The 19,620-nt window shown below is 34.3% G+C and overlaps 3 protein-coding genes across 3 annotated transcripts; 2 read left to right on the top strand and 1 right to left on the bottom strand.

Moving 5' to 3' along the window:
* The first annotated feature begins 2,882 nt into the window (after positions 1-2,882).
* Positions 2,883-4,394, top strand: LOC113226886 (menin). The gene is made up of 2 exons (XM_026459682.1): positions 2,883-3,106; positions 3,207-4,394. Exons 1-2 carry the CDS (start codon positions 2,931-2,933, stop codon positions 3,700-3,702), a joined length of 672 nt encoding a protein of 223 aa, XP_026315467.1. The 5' UTR covers positions 2,883-2,930; the 3' UTR covers positions 3,703-4,394.
* A 7,736-nt stretch (positions 4,395-12,130) lies between these two features.
* Positions 12,131-15,009, top strand: LOC113227141. Its single transcript, XM_026460018.1, has 4 exons — positions 12,131-12,447; positions 12,550-12,758; positions 12,846-14,109; positions 14,793-15,009. The coding sequence occupies exons 1-4, from the start codon at positions 12,371-12,373 to the stop codon at positions 15,007-15,009; spliced, it is 1,767 nt and encodes a 588-aa protein (XP_026315803.1). The 5' UTR covers positions 12,131-12,370.
* Positions 15,010-16,022: 1,013 nt separating this feature from the next.
* Positions 16,023-18,079, bottom strand: LOC113227142 (ctenidin-3-like). Its single transcript, XM_026460020.1, has 4 exons — positions 17,987-18,079; positions 17,399-17,726; positions 17,074-17,199; positions 16,023-16,244 (listed from the first exon to the last, which is right to left on the bottom strand). The coding sequence occupies exons 1-4, from the start codon at positions 17,990-17,992 to the stop codon at positions 16,048-16,050; spliced, it is 657 nt and encodes a 218-aa protein (XP_026315805.1). The 5' UTR covers positions 17,993-18,079; the 3' UTR covers positions 16,023-16,047.
* Between the last annotated feature and the right edge of the window lie 1,541 nt (positions 18,080-19,620).

Below are 19,620 nucleotides of genomic sequence, written 5' to 3' on the forward strand. Positions count from 1 at the left end.
CCCTCCGTATATTACAGCTTTTGGAGGCCGTTGATCACTCTTTTATATTTTCTACATTCAGATGACCTTGTATTTTTCCCTTTACTTCGGGACCTATTAGTGTATAACGGTATTTTTTTCCACCATATAAGGAAGTATATATGTTCTGTTTCTGTCAGTGAGTTAAGTTCATAACTTGTAGCTCTATAAAGTACTGTTTTTTTTAATGGTACATTATGGGTATAATCTGAAACCGTAGAAGTTACAAGGAAACTGTCATATGCACCATTAAGTCAACTGCCTCCGTGGTCGAACGGTTACTATGGTGGACTGCCACGCCGAGGTCTCAGGTTCGATTCCCGGGCCGTTTATCTTCTCACAGCAATATACAAAACTAGTGGAGATATTTCGAGGTATTTCACAAAAAGTCTCATTAATACGTTGAAGAGACATCTGCGTCAATTGTGCCACCTGTAAAAGTATCGGCTGCGGTGAGGTTTTTCAAAAATCTGTCACTAGATGTCCTAGCGGCATGCCGAAATTCAGTACCATAGATAATACACTATACAGTGTGTTTTTTTTAAATGAGACAGTATTAAGAGGTCTCATGTTCGATTCCTGGGCCGGGAGTGTATTTGTATGGAAGAGGAAATATTTGTGTGGCCTACATTTATTTCTCTCGTGAGTTTAGTTGTAATTTGTGGTTGGCTATGTGTGTGTCCATGGTACCCGCGACACAGGGTCTCCCTAGTGCGGGGCTATGTTGAGTGTGTGCGTTATTAGTGAGACTTTTAGTGAAAACAATTTTGGCATAGTCAATTTTTTGGTCAAACAGGAGTTGTCCATAATAAAATTAATCAAAATTTTTTTTAGTGATGATGGACTCTGTTGAAACTGAGGTTCATTTCATTGTATGAGACGAAAAAATCGGGACAACAGAAAATTGTCAAATTTAATGAAATGTTATTCATACAAAGTGAATAAAAGTTTTTATTTTTGTTAATGCTGATAGACTCCGTTTGTTATAAGGATGGTTTCATTGTATGCGACGAAAAAATCGGGTCAGCACAAGTTGGTCAAATTTGATACAATGTGATTAATTTTGTATGAAAAAAATGTTTTTATTAAATTTGACCAACATTGCAGTCCTGATTTTTTTCTTACAATACAATAAAATGACCCTTACATAAAACTAACTCTATCAGCTATATTCCATTATTGACCATGAACTAAAATTTTCTGAGCTTTGACAAATATGCTTGTGAATAGATGGCATTGTGTGTTACAAACTAATTTGGAAATTAACGCTTCGTACTACGGATAGAGTGCGCTAACCCTAAACAAAATAAAAGAATAGCCGGCACTATCTATAAAAATCTATAGAATAAGTGCCATCTAGCTGATTTGTTTGTTATCACTAGAAATTACAAAAGCTTTGATATTTGATATTGATTATGTTGTCAATGTGAAAAAAATCAGTTACAAAAATAGCTATTTGGTACTTGTCGCGACATCTGGTGTACTACATATCCAACAGGTACTAAATACCCGCAGCGCTGTCTTGTATCGCCATTAGCAGTCCTCTTGACTTATTGGTCCATGGTTTAGTAATATGCAATGTTCCGAAAAGGGTGTTCCACTTATAGATACATGTATGGACATAGCTACAAGGAGCGACATAGAGTTGTTAAAACTACCAAATATGAATCTATAACTTTTTTCGAATTCCGGGTTTCCGGATGAAAGAAACTCCTCTCTTTATTCTATTTATGAAAATAAATAGCCGTACATGGGTAAGCCCTTCAAAAAGGGCACTTTTTTGTCATGTTTAAGCGTCCAGCAGTTTTTTTTATAAAAAGTATTAAAATAATCTAATCGAATATTTTCCTTTTCATATACGACATTTCTGCTAGTGATTCGAATTTATGAACATCTGTTATACTGTGTTTTGAATTTCAATAAAATATTTTTAGAACGCGATCACAACGATTCTCGTGCAAACTAAAATGTCCTAAAATTCCCCTCGTAAATAAATTTTTTAATTATTTTTTTTACTTATATTCTTCTAGCAAATGTCGCCGTTCCTTCAATGTAACCGTCAATATGCAATATCTAATGCGAAGGAGGGGGGAGAGTGACCACTCCTGTTACTTTTTTTATTCTCTGTTTTGGTAAAGGGTCAGTTATCTACTGCATTTTTTACTTGGCACCATTAGAATTACTTTAAAATCCAACTTCGAATTCCTAGGTCAGTAGCTTTGTCCTACGATGCAACAAAACCATTTCCGGAAATCCGAAATTCGAAACAGTAATTAATTCATTTTTGGTGGGTTTAACAACTCTATGTTGCTCCTCGTAACTATGTCTATACATGTATCTATATAGATACTTGTATTATGTGGATCACCTTTTTCGAACCATTGGTAATAATTAGTAATGACAATCACAATCAAACAAGTATCTAAGAATAGTTAATAAAATAAGAACTGTTGTTCCAACTGATTAAATTAATCAATTAATTCCATTATTTAATTTATTTGTAGTTGACAGTACAATTCACTAAACTGTATATGGTGGGGTCAGTGACTTGTTTATTTTTCTTGTACATATAATGAATTGAAATACTTATTACGTACTTTTTTTTACACATGTGATTTTACATTGTGAATATGTACATATTACAGCGATTAGTTTTATTGGGCCACTATGGGGAGATCCGAAACCATAGGCGATACTGGGAACCGTCTCAGAAACCCTTATGTCTTATTTTGTGAATACATTTGACATGGTAAATTTTTTTAGTCAAGCGTGAAAATGAATAATATTGCCAAAAATCATTTCAATTCTGATAGGCTCAATTTCTTGTAAGGATCATTTCATTGTATCGGAAGAAAAATCGGGACAGAAGTTGGTCAATTTCCCTATTTGAGAGATAAAATTTTACATCACAAATGACAACCATTTCTTTTTGTTTCAGCTATAACTATTCACGGGATGATGAAGAAATTTACAAAGAATTTTCAGAAATTGCCAATGAATCAATTCCACAATTGATGAAAGCTGAAAGTTCTGGGCATTCAGCTCGGTCTATTTTGAAAGATCCTGAGTGTTTTGCGTCATTACTTAGGTAAACTTTGAGTTCTTGTTATTAACATAGGTAATGTATCTGTATCCCTGTACAGTTGTACCAGTACCAGAGATAAATTAAGGCATTAATTATTTTTCAGATTTTATGATGGAATTTGCAAATGGGAAGAGGGAAGTCAAACGCCGATTCTTCACATAGGTTGGGCTAAACCCCTTGTAAGCACCATATCTAAATTTGATGCTGAAGTACGGGCACAAGTCAACATAGTTTGCAGCACTGACTCTGACGAACCCCGTGACAAACCTAAAGGGTCGCAAGGAGAGAAAACTGAGACAAAAGATAACGATAACGATAAGTGGAATAACAATTCTGATAACACCGAAATGACTGTAAGAGAGCAGTTGACAGCTGCTGTGAACAGCAGACCACGCGTAACACTTTACAGCCATAAGATGGCTGCCTTGAAACCCCTTCTACTAGCTGAAAGGTTAAACACACATGCATTGCAGTTGCAACTTACCGCTCAAAGCCAATTGCAGAGGCCACACGCACCGACCAAGCGGCGCGACGACGACGATCAAACTACATCAGTATCTGCTACAGCGCGGGCGAAACGTGCTAGACGTGAACGCTGAACAAATCTACAAATAAAATACGCTTTCCAGTGTGGTAATGGCATGCCTAAGGCTGTTTTTACATTCATATAAGCCTGTCGTCCACAAGCAAGTTAGTGTACATTGTCAGGACTCCAGGGAGCCTCGTCGATGTGCCCTAATTCTGGCTGACTGGCATGACTTCAAATACGACCTAATTTGATGATGTATTCTTAGAAATATATACAGATGTATCATTGTTACAAAAGTTAAGGGCTCTGTACCTAATTTTATTCTTACAATAATGTATTATAATAATGGTTACATAGCTAAAAGGATGTTGCTTTTATTGTAGTGTAGATATTTATTCTGTGATCTATGAACAGTCCCACCACAGGGGTCTGTTATTGCCTTTAAGGTAGGTACGGAACCCTAAATATTGTGTTAGTTTTATTGTTTATAATGTGATGTCAAAATTGAAAATTGAACTGAATATATTGTGGTAGCGGTGATTTAAGTACTTAAAGTAATTTTTGTCAGAATCTATACTTGTTAGATTCTGACTGTGTTGTAGACTCGAAAAGCATCTTGAATATAGCAAAGCAGAATACGAGAGAATAACTATCGCTATATATATCGTAATATCATTCTTAGGACTAAAATTATATATCCTTTTACAAAATAACAAATTCAGAACTTAAATCTTTATTTGCATTACACGTCAGACTGAAAAAAATGTACAAAGTGACAAAATAGTAGTATTAAACAATGTTAACAAGAAATATTTTTAATCTGTTTAAAATTATTAATGTTATCCTACAAAAGAAATCACTCGTTTGTGAAATAAATAATTTCAATCTTCTTTCAATATTATAAGTTATAACCATAGATTTAGTAAATATAACTGACTATATGTTTTTCTTTGTAAATTAGGGCTTGTGCATTATTTTCATGTCGGAATAATTGTTTTTACAGTGAAAAAATGTAATAAAAGCAGTTATCATCAGTACTAAATAGACATTATAAGTGGTAAGGACTTAGGGCTGGCCTTACCTAAACTTATCTTACATCTCATAGATTATGTTTGTGATAAAATAACAGTGATTTTATTGGCTATACACATTTGTGTTGTGATTGCAATTGCATTTAATTTTATTATTATAATAATATTACTGTTAGCATTTCAATATTTATAGTCATAATAAATTAGTATCTTAAGAAGTGATTATTTCTATACCTCTTTTCGAACTTATTAGCTGTGAACAAATGAAGTGTTTTAGTATACAGTACACTATGTTTAGTACCTACTTGTTATTACGTCTACAGTCCTATAGAATAATAACAGTCATCCATAAAAATATTACATTTAGTTTGTTTATTAAGAAATGTATTCACTAGTTGCTTCTTGTTAATTCAGAGAATAATTATTGTGAAAACATTTTGAATATTATATGAATATTTAGTTGTCTTAGCACTATTAAATAATGGAGCTTACGCGGATGTTACACAGCTCTATGTACCGTCAAGGTGTGTGATATAGTTTGTATGAAAACACGTTCCAGGACATGCAAGCGCAGCGGAGAATGACATACGACAGCGTGACATGCGTATTATAAAATGGTATCACGCGGTATTATAAAAGTGAGATTGATAGTGAACAAATGGCGCACTACAGTATATCGTTATGCTGCGCGAAAGTCCGGAGCATCATGAGGGAACCGCTCTACTGCTGTAATGTTTTTAAAATATTTTTAATACCTGTTACAGTTATTGTTTTACTTGTGGGACAAAATTATACGTGGACAATGCTTCTGCCACGAGTTTACCGTGACCGTTGACGCTGACAGCGAAAAATACTTCATATAGTACAACTTTACTGTTTTCTTAATCTCTCTCGGCGATCTTCGGATTTTACAAAATTCCATGTTTTTAAAGTAATTGTTGATTTGTTTTGATTTTCATTTGAACTATATAGAGGTTTAAAACTATTTCCCTTTTACATTTGCCTTATCAATTTACCAAACAAGTTAACAAAAATATAAATTAAATAAAGAAGTAAAATTTAGTATTTGCGCTCGCTAGCGACAACTGTTACTATAAACTCATGGTAGGCATCCAGATGGCGAGAATCTAAGCTGTACAATGTCAGGCGTCAAGGTTCTGAAAGTAATTTGTCGAGGTTTTAAACTAAATTTCCACATTTCCTATTTTGCTGTAAGGCTCTTCTTCCATATTTCTAAAAGGTTACTTACTAAATATTGCGGTCGACTTAAATGATTGTTACCAATAAAACTTTAAGAACCTTTTCGCTGAACATGTATATGGGAAGTGTATGTGCATCAGTAGTACTTATAGTGCCTTAAGCTGTTCTCAGTCCTTCACATAACTACGTCCCATTCGTCTCTGTATAAATAATTACCCTCGCACCATAAAGGCATAACAACAAGAATGGTAACTCCATACAAACGTCGCAGCGCGGCTTGTACGTGTGCGCGCCCGTCATGCGCCGTGTACGGACGTACACATTTACATAATCTAGTGATGCACTACATAGCGTTGCTTATCTTAGCATTGGTCGCCTCAACGCATCTTTCATTATTATGGGAATGCGTGCATTCGTAAACGGCGCGCGGCGCACAGTGGGTGCAAAAACGAGCTTGCCTTTTATAGGCTTTTTCGAAAAATGACATGTAAATTTCGACAGTTTTAAGTATACAGTTCTGTCAAAGACATCAAAAACATTGAATAACCTTTTAGTTACAAGTTTTTTTTCGTGTTAACGTCATAAGAGTACGTGTTCGTACATTTCAAGTGCATGAAAATGAAATTTGTATTCTTCATAACTTTTTTGATCTTGCACGGTAAGGCTGAAACTTTTAGTTGTTATTACAGTATCTGTGACAAAGACCGTTAGCGTTCGAAAGATATAAATTTGTTTGTTTGTGAAAAGTTGGTTTAGCCAATATTGTTACCAGATAAACAACGATTCCATATGAGCTTTGACCTTGGCTCCAAACGAATCCGTTCGAAAGGTATAAATTAATTAAAAATGCATATGTGCCTCGACAATCAGTTTGTAAAAAGCTGGTTTAGCCAATATTGTTACCTGAAAGACAACGACTTTATATATATGATATTTGACCTCAACCCCAAATGATCCCATTCACAAGATATAAATTTATTCAAAATGCACATTGATATTGTCAAGGGTTAATGTGCCTCGGGAATTAGTTTAGCAGTTTAGTATTGTTAACTGATAGACAACGAGTCCATATCTTTGACCTCTGTCCATACGGCTTTGTCACACACTCTGTAACAACACCTAAAAATTTCAGCCTTACCATGCAAGACCAAAAAAAGTTATGAGGAAAACAAATTTCATTTTCATACATTTGAAATGTACGAACTCGTATTTTTATGATATAAACACAAAAAAAACCTTATGACCAAAAGATTATTCAATGTTTTGATGTCACAGAACTGTATACTTAAAAATGTCGAAAAGAACATTTCATTTTCAACAGAGTTACTCTACTTGTTTCATTCTACTATGCTCACACTGTCAGGCGATTTATACTTCTAACTATATTTTCTACATTCCGTAGACGTGCATTAAAATGAGAATTAGAACGTTATTATAGGTACAACTAGTTTTAGAGTTATGCATTGCTAACGTAAATTATTGTACATTCTTCCAGACATTTATTTTGTTAAATGAACGTTTATATTTTGCAATAATTTTTGAGAAAACAATGTTTTATAGATTATGTCAAATATAAAAAATGTCCACAGTTTTAAAATGGCCATTGACCATTTTTGGGTAAAGCTATTTTTGTAACTTGAAATGAATGTTATTCTGAAACTGAAACAAAAATTTAAGAATTGAGCACCTATCTGATAGTCTTCATAGTCAGTACCAAAAGGCAGAAGTTGTGGGCATTTCTTAAAAAATCAAAGAAACCTATACAAACTCTTACATTTTGAAATTATAACTGACAATAAAAGTGTGTCTCTAAAATTAATTATTTATTAATTTCTTTATTGAATTGCCGAAAAATATTGAATATTTGGCTACTTCTGGTAATTCTAATTATTTTATTGTTATGTATGTTTTGGCTACTGTATTTTCGTAAAGTAGGTTTCATCCATAAATTGAAATATATTTTAATTTTATTTCTACAAATCAATTATCTTTTTTATTTCTACCTAGTCTAATTATTTTTGTATTTTTTTATAAATGGACATCGTTTTATGAACACGTATCGTCATACTTCCTACTATATCTTTCTAATTTGTAGTCATACTAATGAACTTAGAGCATATAGCTAATGAACAATGAACACCCACTACCAGCAGCAGCGTCGCCTTTTTTCTTTCATTTCAATTGTTCAAAATCCCCAAAAATTACGGTTAAAATCCCCAAATTTCGGGAGAACAAAGTTTCCCCACATCTCGAGTTTTCATTATTTATTACAAATACATCGCTTAAAAATAATTATAATAAAGAATTAAGAAACTCAAAATGTAACCATCTGTTACGTTTGATGTGAATGTAAAATGTAAAGCAAATTATGCAATTAGATGACCTTAAATCGTTTATTTATTTTAATGAGAATATTCAAACTTTGGTTACTCAAACTTTGAAAAAAATCATTTTTCTTTGTCTTACATAATTAAGTAACTTCATTATTTTGGTGCGCATTTGGTGACACTATGGTTAATGTTAGAAAAAATCAATGAGTAAATTAAGTTCCGACCTATATTTAATATTTAAAGTTGACGAGTGCCGAGTGGTAAGTTGTCGTGTGGAAGTACCAACTGCTCGGCTTTGTTATTGATAAACAAAGCCGAGCAGTAGCCGATTTCGTTTTTCTTCATACCGGGGACGGACCTAAGTGGGAGAAAGGATCGCGAACTCGACACGCACTGACTGGTAATTTTACAACGGTAGTATTTAACCGCTTACCAAAAAAACAAGTTTTTTCACAAGCAAATTTGCCACTTCCCCAAGAAAAGTACCGATTGCACAGATCAAAAGAAATTTAATTTAGCATTATATATATAAAGCCACAAGTTTAGACTCATTGATAGAAATAGAACGCATACTTCCCGATATGGTGGAAAAAATATATTTATACCGTTGTACGCGAAAAGGTTCCAAAATAAACAATTAAATATGATTGTTTATTTTGGAACCTGAATGTGGAAAATATGAAATTGTGATCAACAGCCTGCAAAAACTATAATATATGGAGGGGATATTTGTGAAGTACATCCTGGGCAATTTCCGCCGAATGTAAAAAATGTTCGAAATTCAAATAAACAAGATTGCCGCCATACAAATTTCAATTATAACGGAAACTATTAGAGAGGGTAACAGTGGTCAACTGCCTGTGTCAAAAAAATTCAAGATGGTGAATTGATAATGGCGACCGAATAAAAACTTGCTTCGATCCGGCTGAAACTTGGTATGTAGGGGTATTTAGGAGTGCTTAATCATAATATGGGGTCAAAAGACTTTTTTCGGCATTTTTTTAATATGGCTGCCATTTAAGCGTTTATTTTCGGTTAAAATAGCTGCCGAAAGAGACTTGCTTTGTTTCGGCTGAAAATAGGCAGGTCTCCGCCGCTAGAAATGTCGGATAAGAATTTGTACTCGAAATTGGTTTTTCGCCATTTTCAAATATGGCCGCCATACAAGCGTTCGTTGACGGTAAAAAAATGCTCTTATCCCTTTGAAAATTGGCATGTGGGGATATATATATATATATAATAATTTGTGATCAATATCAGTTTTTCGCTAGTTTTCAATATGGCCGCCATACAAGCGTTTTTGGGCGGCAGAAAAAAGTTTGGTCTGATCTCTTTGAAAATTGACATGTTTAGCTAACTTGCTTTGCTCGGGCTGAAAATTGGCACGACAAGGTTTTTAGGATTGTCCGATAATAATAAGTGGTCAAAGTATATTTTTGCAATTTTTAAATATGGCCGCCATTAAAGAGCTATTTTATTTTTTTAAAACAAAATCATAAGTGCCGAGGCCGTAGGCCGAGGTCCGCGGAGGGCGAAGCGAACACACTCAGAATGCGGGGTAAAATGGAACAATTCAAAATATTGAATTTAAATACGAGTCGAAGAAAAAAAACGATACGATACGAATGGAGAGAAGTGACACAAAAAGGTGGGATGACGACGCAAGGAGGTCACACCGTCACAGTTTCCTTTTTTTTTGGAAGCTATGCCAAAGAGAAGTATTTAGGGGTGAAAAAACATCCGAACAAACTTCTGCAGAATTTTCCAACTTAGAAATGTTCGTTTCTTATATTGGCCCTATCGAACCTCCTCATAAAGCACCCATGGTACTAATCGCTGTACCACCGAAGAACATGAGCATACCCCGTAATCTGAACCCGACCACGCGCCGCAGGCAGGTTAAATACTAAAATTAGTATTAAAATTTAAGCTTAACATTTTATCGCAATGCATATCTAACATCTAAATACATAGGTTTCTAATATTCCTGGCATACAACAAACGTGTGACCACAAATTTATAAGAAAAAACATACCTATTTCACTGAAAGGTACACGAGTCGTGCACGAGTCTATCGAAATTAAACACCATTTCATATGACATAATGGTCTAAGTGTACAATTTGTTCAAAACAATAAGATCAACAAAAAAAAATTAAAATTGTACACAAACATTGCAACAAAGTCTAATGCTTGAAAATCGTAGTATTTTTTTATATTTGCAAGTAAAGGTTTAATTTAGTTCCAATGTTATGAATTGCTTACAAGAAAACCAGCTCCAAATATAATATTTGTTGTACCTACGTGATTCATTGTATAAATGAAAATAATTTATGGAGCAACTTTTGACAAAAATTACGGTAATTTTGTTAAAAGAATTGTTATTTCGTTTAGAGTTAATTTAAATTGATGTGCAATCAGTATTTTTGTTATGTAGACCATATTTTTGTAAATAAATGAACACTTTCGTTGTACACTGAGAAATTAGCAGAGGTCTAGTTTTGATACATGTTTTTAAATTATTTTTGATACTAGTTCTGTTTGTAGTGAAATATTTTTTAGATGCGCAAGTTATTTGAATAATGAACATAATTTTATATGTATTGTGTTTTCTGATATGCACTTAATTATTTCCTATTACAATTCAGAACCAAGACGATATGATAATAATTCTATTTAGGCTGCTTGTTAATAATGCGAGGGATGTGGGATGTTGAAAAACACGTTCATCACAGTGTTTCTAACAATAACGATCGAACTAGCGATGCATCGATAGATGCAAGCAATCGATAGATTAAACAAAATCATAAAATGTTAGAATCCCCACATTTTCCGCACATAGCACCAATCCCCACAAAATCCCGAATCTAGTTGAAATTCCCCGCAATTTGGGGAATTCCCCACAAATTGGCACCCCTGACTACCAGTGGTGTTGAAAGTCAAAATGCGAAATCGATATAGTCACCAAGTAAAATCGGTATATTTGGACTAAATATCGGTAAATAAAAAAACTATTGAAAAAATCTCTTGTAAAATTTTAAGGTAGAATGTTATTTTACTCTCTAATGATATTATTAAAACTGTTAACAGTTAGACGGGCTTACCTACAATTTTGATTGAGAGAACACCAAACCGACAACCAACCACTTCAATATAGTATAAGATAATAAATGAAAAAAAAAAAATCCGTACTCTTGTTTATACAGGTGATAAAAAAATCACTGTCATTTTTTTCTGTGCATAAGATTTAGTAATACAACACACTAGTGCAAAAAGTAATAATAAAATCCATTTGGTTTTCATTACTTATATTATTAGTGTTTTTGATTGAATTTTTTTTTGTGTTTTATTTTAGATGTAATGTGACAATGATAATAAAAAATTTTATAAATTAAATTATTAAAAATAAAATCCCATTTTTTTACTTTTTTAAGATGACAATTATTTCCTAATATTTTCTAAAGTTTGGTGTCCTAAAAATTAGTAATCCTTAGAGGATGGAAAAAAATAAAAGAAAAATCACATACAATCATATACAATTAAATAAAAACTAAAAAATACAATGACAGACGTTTGACACTTCTAATTAATTTCCTTTGAATGTACGTTAATTCTCCTTGCTGCCAACATCAGTATAATAAAAAAAAAAATCAATGTATGTATCAGAGGATGGAAAAAGTGTTTGTATCTTGTATCTCATAGGATCATAGTACTCTGATTCGCTCTGGACCTTTTGGAGGGAAAAGTGTTGTTTTTATTTTGACTTTCAATTATTTTGTGAAATCTAGTTTAAAGTGGAATAGGATAGTGCTATTGTGCCTTAATCGAATATTAAAACGCGAAATTATACGAATCTCGAACTAAAATACCCGTATCGGCCCGTTTTAAGGAATCCCGAGTCAATCCAAGCACGCCGCCTCAAATTGCCTATCCTTTTTGTGGCGGCCTTATTTACGAAAACATATTTAAACTTCATGTTTAGGCTGATGGCTTTGCCAAAGCCTTAATAAAAAAAGAAGAAAGTATTTCATAGTAGTCTGTGGATCATAGACTACGTCACAAATTAGGAAGATGCTCTTGTGAATGAAGCAGTGTTTTCGAAAAATACGGTTTTTGCTTGCGTGTTTCAAACTTGATATTATCCTCAATAACTACCAAACAACAATGAAAATAGTGTCATGTCTAAATCTTATGACTTAGATGTAGTCGTTGATTGTGTTAAAACTTTATTGGGCCATAGTCGTTGCGTGATTTGGTATGTGTAACAAATACTTATTGCGTAGTCAATGTGCGTAGCGTAAGTTTGACTTATAGACGGTTCGTATCAAAATAAAGTAATAGTTTAAACTTATTTCAGTGATAAGTTGGAAGGGTCTCGTCGGAGGTACCGTTGTGGACACGCAGCATGCGAAGAATGCGTGGAAGGTGCTAGCCTCTGTCTTCTCTGCCTCACGCCTCCCGAGGCATGTAATCCGAACCACACAGAACCCGATGGTCCATTAACATGTAGGGTGAACAACGTCTCTGCATTGTACAAAGCTTGTCAAGATTCTTTTGGAATGGATGGTTAATATATTCTTACTTTTATTATCACTGTAATGCCATTTGTATGTTCATTTCTAGTTTATTTACGGTTGTTTGCTTTTGTTGCAGTTTATAAAAGGCACAGAATATCTGAACAATTGAAAGTAGAGAAAGAATTATTCCCACAATGTATTCAAGCTCCACTGACTTATTCTAATAGAAAGAAATCAGTTAAGCCTCAATTGAAAGATAAGGAGAACGACACATTATTTCTTCTTGGTGAGCAGATTTCATCTACCAAGAAATCAAAGATGAAGAAGTCTTTGAATAATGTTTCAAATTGGCTTGATGAAAATGATATAAAAATAGCTAAAAGTAGGCCACGACAGCCATTTGCTGATCTTAACGTTAATCAATGTAATCTTCAGAGAGAAGCAACACCTATTAAAAGTAGAGTTGATGAAAAAGTTTTGGAGAATATAAAAAGTACCATAAAATTAAATAAGAAGCGGTCTAATTCTAAAAGTACTCGATCTATGATTGACAGCCAAGCAGGAGGCACAGACTCATTTGGTTGGACACCTAAGAAGTTAAAAAAGGAATTTGATCAATATGACAGATTTAATAAGAATGATAACGTTGAAAGTGATATTGTAACTAATGATGAACCAATAGTGATTGATGACTCTCAGAGTCACATCGTTGATAAAGACCACCAAGCATGGTTGGCTGTAGTGAATGCAGAGAAAAAATATCCTTGTACTTCTATACCTTCAATTGGGTTAGAATGTAGTGAGGCTATAAAATATACTGATGATATAGAGAGAATTACTACAGAATCTATTGCAAGCTCAACTTACAATACAACTTCATTTAATAAAGTGCCATTTTTCAAGAAAAGTTACCTCATAGAAACTTGCAACCTTTGTAATAATGTTGATAACAATAAAACAGTTAAGAAATCTGCAGGCCAGGCTGAAGATGTAAAAATTACAATTGAAAACAATTGTTTTATAACTACAATTAATGTGACTACAGTAAATGATAGACCTAAAATTTTAGAAAAGCAATCTACCTCTGTTCAGACAGAAATTGAGAGGGTACCTGACTTCCATAAAGTACAGTTAGATGTTGAGAATAAATATAAGAAAGACTCAGATAAGTCTGTTACGTATAGTCAAGATTTGTATACTGTTGAAAATAATTCTGAAAAAAACACTCATTTTGAAAATGTAGCATATACAAAAGAGAAAGCTAATCTAAAAAATACAACTGTTAAGAAAAATACTAACGCAACAAAGCAAATTATAATAGAGGATTCGGACAATGAGGACATTGATGAATCAAGTGTTATACAAGTGACAGCTGATGTTCATAGATCTAGTGATGAGATGTAAGTTGATTTTAGCATCACCATGCGAAATAAATGTAACTAAATGTAAAACAATTTAAAAAATTAAATGATATTTATTCATAGTATACATCTCAAATAATGAATATTTTAATATAAGTACATTGGTTGGAAAGAAGCCAGTAAAGTGGCTGTTGTTGTCACAATGAATGTTGCTTTTGAATTGGTACCTAATATTCAGTATTTAATTAATTGTAATTATTTGAAGAAATGGAGTGCAAATTGGTAAGAGATGACTAAGGTGTGCTTAGAATTACTAAATTGAGGACTTCTTAAAGGAAGGCCAGGTCAAGAATACCTTAACCAACAAGCATGTATGAAACCGCTGTTGCGTCTTGATGAGGCAAAAGATGTGTGTCAGGATCTATCATCGCAAGTGAAAGGCTTGTTTCTGCTTACAGAAATTGGAAAAGGAAGTGGAGTGTAATATTATGTATGTAGAATGAACTGCTCAATGGAATATGATTGCTCCTGTACATTTGCATTTTTGTGAAGTACTGACACTTATTTCTTCAAGATTTTTTATTATTTTGTGTATTAATTACTTAGGACCTAAGTCTGCAATAAAATGATTTTATTTTATTTCTTTTAAAGTTATAAGTAAAACTGGATTAACATGTCTCTAGATAAAAGTATGTTTTTATACTAAATCATGATATTTTTAGGGATTATGGTGTCTTAACTGAAATTGGAGAAATGGAGCTTCAACAGAGGTCGAAGCATTCTACACGTGGCCTTTCACCTAGTAGCTCCAACTCATCAGAGAAGGAGAATTTCGATCCGAACAGGCAGAAGAGATTGAAACTTGAGAAAAAAGACATTGTCAAAAAAAAGCTAAGGAAACATCCACATAGTTTTAAATTAAAATCGAATGTTCTGTGAACTTGTCTGTGTTTAGAAATCCTGATTGAATAGTTTTGTACGATAATTGATTTTGTCACAATTTTACTACTAATTATAACTAGCTCTCTATTTATCATAATATTTTTGTTTTAAGCATAATTGCTTATAATTGTATAATTTTTATATTGAAATTGTATAAATACATTTACTTAGTATGATATAAAAAATAAAATAGTAAAGTATTTAGATTTTATGTGATTGAGGAAGTAATATGCATTCCGTTAGAAATGTTAAGGAAGAACTTTATAAAATAAAAGATTTAAAACCACTTCTCTTTTTTCCCCTTGTTTGACTTGTTGAATTAAAATTTATTTCGGTCAGTGTTTAATTATTGTCGAATTTTTTTTTACTATATATCTCACTGTTAACTGTGTTGGTACAGTAGTGTAGTAACTCAAAAAGTGTATTTTCTCAGAATCGACGGAAAATTGGTCACTGGCTTCACGTAAAAGATAATTAAAACGTATGATGTATAGGTTATACTTTATTACAGACAATTTCCTACTTATCGAGTTCTTAGGTTTTCGCGATTGTGACACATAGGAAATTTTTCCGGATTTAAATTGCGTGTATTTGTTTTTCAAACAAACCAACGTTTCGGACCTTTTACAAGTCCCATTGCCACGGTTGACTGTTTATTTTCCTACTTGCCAAATATATTTTAAAATAAAAGACAAAAAATAATTTCACATTTTTTAATAAGGACTATTTTTGGGTCGAACTAGCTCACATAAAGCGTGTCTCATTTTGAGTTAAGTAGATATCTTTTATTTGTTTTTACAATATTCTAACTACGTTTTTTTTATTGACGTGTAGAGAATCAAATTTTACGTTCAATAATGATATAATCTTGAATATCACATATTTTGAGTTATAACACTCGTAATAGCAGTGCGATATTATAATTTTTTCTTTCTTTTTTCGGGACATGGTTGGGATGAATAAAAAATAATGAAGTAGGAGGTATCACTGTATTGTCGAAATTTGTACTAGGTATATCACATCAATAAATTAAGATCACCACCAGCCAGAGGAACCGCCGCCGCCGCTTTTCCAGCCACCGCCGCCTCCGCCGCTGGACCAACCGCTGCTACCTCCACCCAGTTTCCAGCCACCGCCGCCGCCACCGCTAGACCAGCCACCGCCTCCATAGCCGCCGCCGCCGCCGCCGTGGCCGCCGCCGCCGCCGCCGCCGTAGCCGCCGCCTCCATGGCCTGTGATTGTTTGTTTTCAGGTAAGTTAGAATGTAGTTATAATCAAACTTGTACAACATCTTAATTGAACTGAACTTGTTTCTAATCGAATAGAACTGAAACTTTAGGAATTTTCCTAACATTTTACATAACTAAATACCTACTGATTCGAAAATAACACATTGTTAATTAGGTAGAAGTGTTTCTACCCGATTGTTTATGCGGGGAAATTTTTATAGTAATGCCTTATTGAATTGGCCGCCACTACAACGCGTGAGCCTTGAACTAGGGGCGTATACCAACACATCGCATTGAAATAATTGTGACTTGGTACAAGAAATGCTTAAGTCCATTATAACTTACGCACTTCTTGCACCATGCGACTTAATTATTTCTACATTTAGAGGTCTTATTTAGCTATTACAGAGGCACATAATGCACGGACAGAGAAACGTTACGAAATGCGGATTTGCATTTGCACTAGACGTTTTGGACGCGAGTTGACCCTTGTTAACGTGCCCGTCTTTGTTCAGACTTTCAAATCGTTCACTGTATTGAGTAGATACATATTTTTTTTATGTTTGGAAGAATTTTTCTATTATTCACCTGATGGGTTGTGATTTACAGCCATTGAAATGTGTTGCTCTCATAATATTTTAATATTAGGTATGCAGTAAATATCATAGGCTTAATATATTATTGTACTTGTATAGTTAGTGTTGATATACATGTTGAGCTAAATGAAATGTAACTGTTACGTGTGTGTAGTAAAAGTTACGTAGGAAGCATTTCAGGGTGAGATTAGATAGGTAGGTAGGTAAACCGTCCGGTCAATTTCACCCAATTTCACTGAAGTTCAAAATAATATGTAGGTACTGTATGAAAATAATAACTAGCAAATACTTAGGTAAAGAAAATAATATGAACATACCGCCTCCGCCTCCGCCAGTGGTGATGATTTTGATTATTTTCACTTCTGAAAAATTAGAAAAGTAATAGTTCATAAGGAATCATGACTTTCTTAATATAATATTACTGGAAATCTAGCTGCATTGAGTTCTCAAAAATGTACCACACCAACGTTATGCCAAACGAGAGAAATAAGACACAAATGAAATCCTATCCAACCTATGCTCACCATGACAAAAATATTTATTATGGTTTTGTGAACTTACGTCCACCACTGCCGCCACCGCCGCCGGACCAGCCGCCACCACCGCCTCCGCTTTTCCAGCCACCGCCGCCTCCGCCGCTGGACCATCCACCGCCGCCGCCGGACCATCCACCGCCTCCTCCGCTTTTCCAGCCACCACCGCCTCCTCCGCTTTTCCAGCCACCACCGCCTCCGCCGCTGCTGATTTTCCAACCGCCGCCGCCGCCGCCGTAACCGCCGCCGCCACCGCCGTAACCACCACCGCCACCGCCGGACCAGCCGCCGCCTCCGCCACCGCCGAGAAATCCGGCTCTTGTGACTACGGCCATTGCTAACAGACACACGAATACCTGGCAAAGAAGAAAATTAGGACTTTCACACAAAAGATAGGATATGTAATATATGTCATATTTCATGTAAAAGATATAATATATTTTTTAAATTGGAAAACAGGTGAATAATTCAAATATGGATATAGTAGAAACATAGAAGAAAATTAATAATTAAAATGAATAATTTAGCAATCGAGATGATTGATTTATGACTATCTACACGTTCAACTGTGATCTAGGTATGCGTGTAAATTTGTGAATGTGAGTTTGTTAGTTACCTTCATGTTGAAGCTGTGGTAACTGCTTGCTGAGGGGTCGGTGGTTTGGCGTTATATATGTGAAGTGGCATCTCCCACTCAGGTACCGAGGGCCGTGAAGAGGCGAGCGGAAGCTGTTCCGCGGCTGGCATGACGCAATGCATTGTCCCGGCCGGTGCAGCGAACGTCGTATCTTCACACTTGCCAAAATAGATCCAGATATGTTTCAGGTGAGTGGCAGACTTTGAGAAACGTTTTTCTTCCCGCGGTTTCATATCGCCTGTATTATAAAATATACCACATTGCTTTACTTTCATGAAATTTTACGGTAGCAGTAAATCTCAACGCCGAAATCATATATTTCTTGTATTAAAACATGCAATACTCGGATACAAAAGTGGATGGTGTTTCATCTGAAATACTGAGATCTGTTGTTTGATAAAGATACCTACGTTTTCTTTCTTAGTGAAATTTACTCAATTTCTATCGCGTGTAAAGCGAATGTCATTTTATGGACGAATATGAAGTTGGATACATTTTTGTCTCTCACAAATTTATGAAATTTTAATTGTAACTTGAAATTAGTTTCTGTTCGTGTTAAGTACCTACTTTTACTTTTTCTATCCTTTGGTTCGACTTGACGCAATAATTGAAGTCGAGTTGGAGCTATTGAAGGGCTAATCTATCTATTATATTATACGAAGGTACATTCTGTAATGAAGACCGCGATTATTCGTAGGATTTAAAGTTAGGCAACTAATGGGCCACAATGGTTGGCATCGTAGCTAAATACCATTTTTACGAGAAGGTAATCTTCGGCAACTATAATATTTCTATTGTTCGAATAACGCATTTGTGCAACTTAATGCGACAAAATGTGGTTTTTCCCTTCCTAAGGTCACATATCGTAAAGGTGATGTTTTAAGCATCGTAAAACATGTAAGAAAAAAAAAGCATAAATTAAAGCGCCCCAGTTCTGTAACCAAATGTATAACGATCGCGATTTTGATCTAAATTTGCAGATCTTTTAAAAGTATTGTACATATGTACCTATGTATGTTAAAATGCTTGGGCAATATTTAAAATGAACTTTATATAACTATTAATTTTAGTTTATCTAACTACTACGCTTATCCTTGAAAAAATGCTGGCACATTGTCGTCTTTGGGTACGTTTGACATTCTATATAATTAATGCCTAGAGAAATTATGTAATAGTAAAAGATTTTTCGCTAGATACTTAAAAAGTGATACCTTACACGCCTAGGCATTCTACATAACCAATATGCGTACTTTACTGGTAGCACATGTCTTTCATGTGAGTAGTTGTACCCTTTGAAGTATTAGGGTCGTATTCCAGAACTCTACTCAATGCTCAAGTCAGGAGTTGAGTATTGCAGTGAGCACTGAAAATCATTCTCAAGTCCTTGCCATTAGGGTCGTATTTTCAGTGCTTGAAATCGTACTCAAGTCTGCTCAATTCCTGACTTGAGCATTGAGTATAGTTCTGGAATACGACCCTTATTTTTTATTACATGTATTTTAAACCGTTCAAATACCTATATATGTAAATTGGTTAAATCGGGTCATCAAATTCAGAGAGTTGTAGTAATATTTTGACACTTTGGTGTCTTCCGATTATCATATATAATAAGT

Source organism: Hyposmocoma kahamanoa, unplaced genomic scaffold (genome assembly GCF_003589595.1).
Source record: "Hyposmocoma kahamanoa isolate Upper Pololo Valley unplaced genomic scaffold, ASM358959v1 202, whole genome shotgun sequence".
Lineage (NCBI taxonomy): Eukaryota > Metazoa > Arthropoda > Insecta > Lepidoptera > Cosmopterigidae > Hyposmocoma > Hyposmocoma kahamanoa.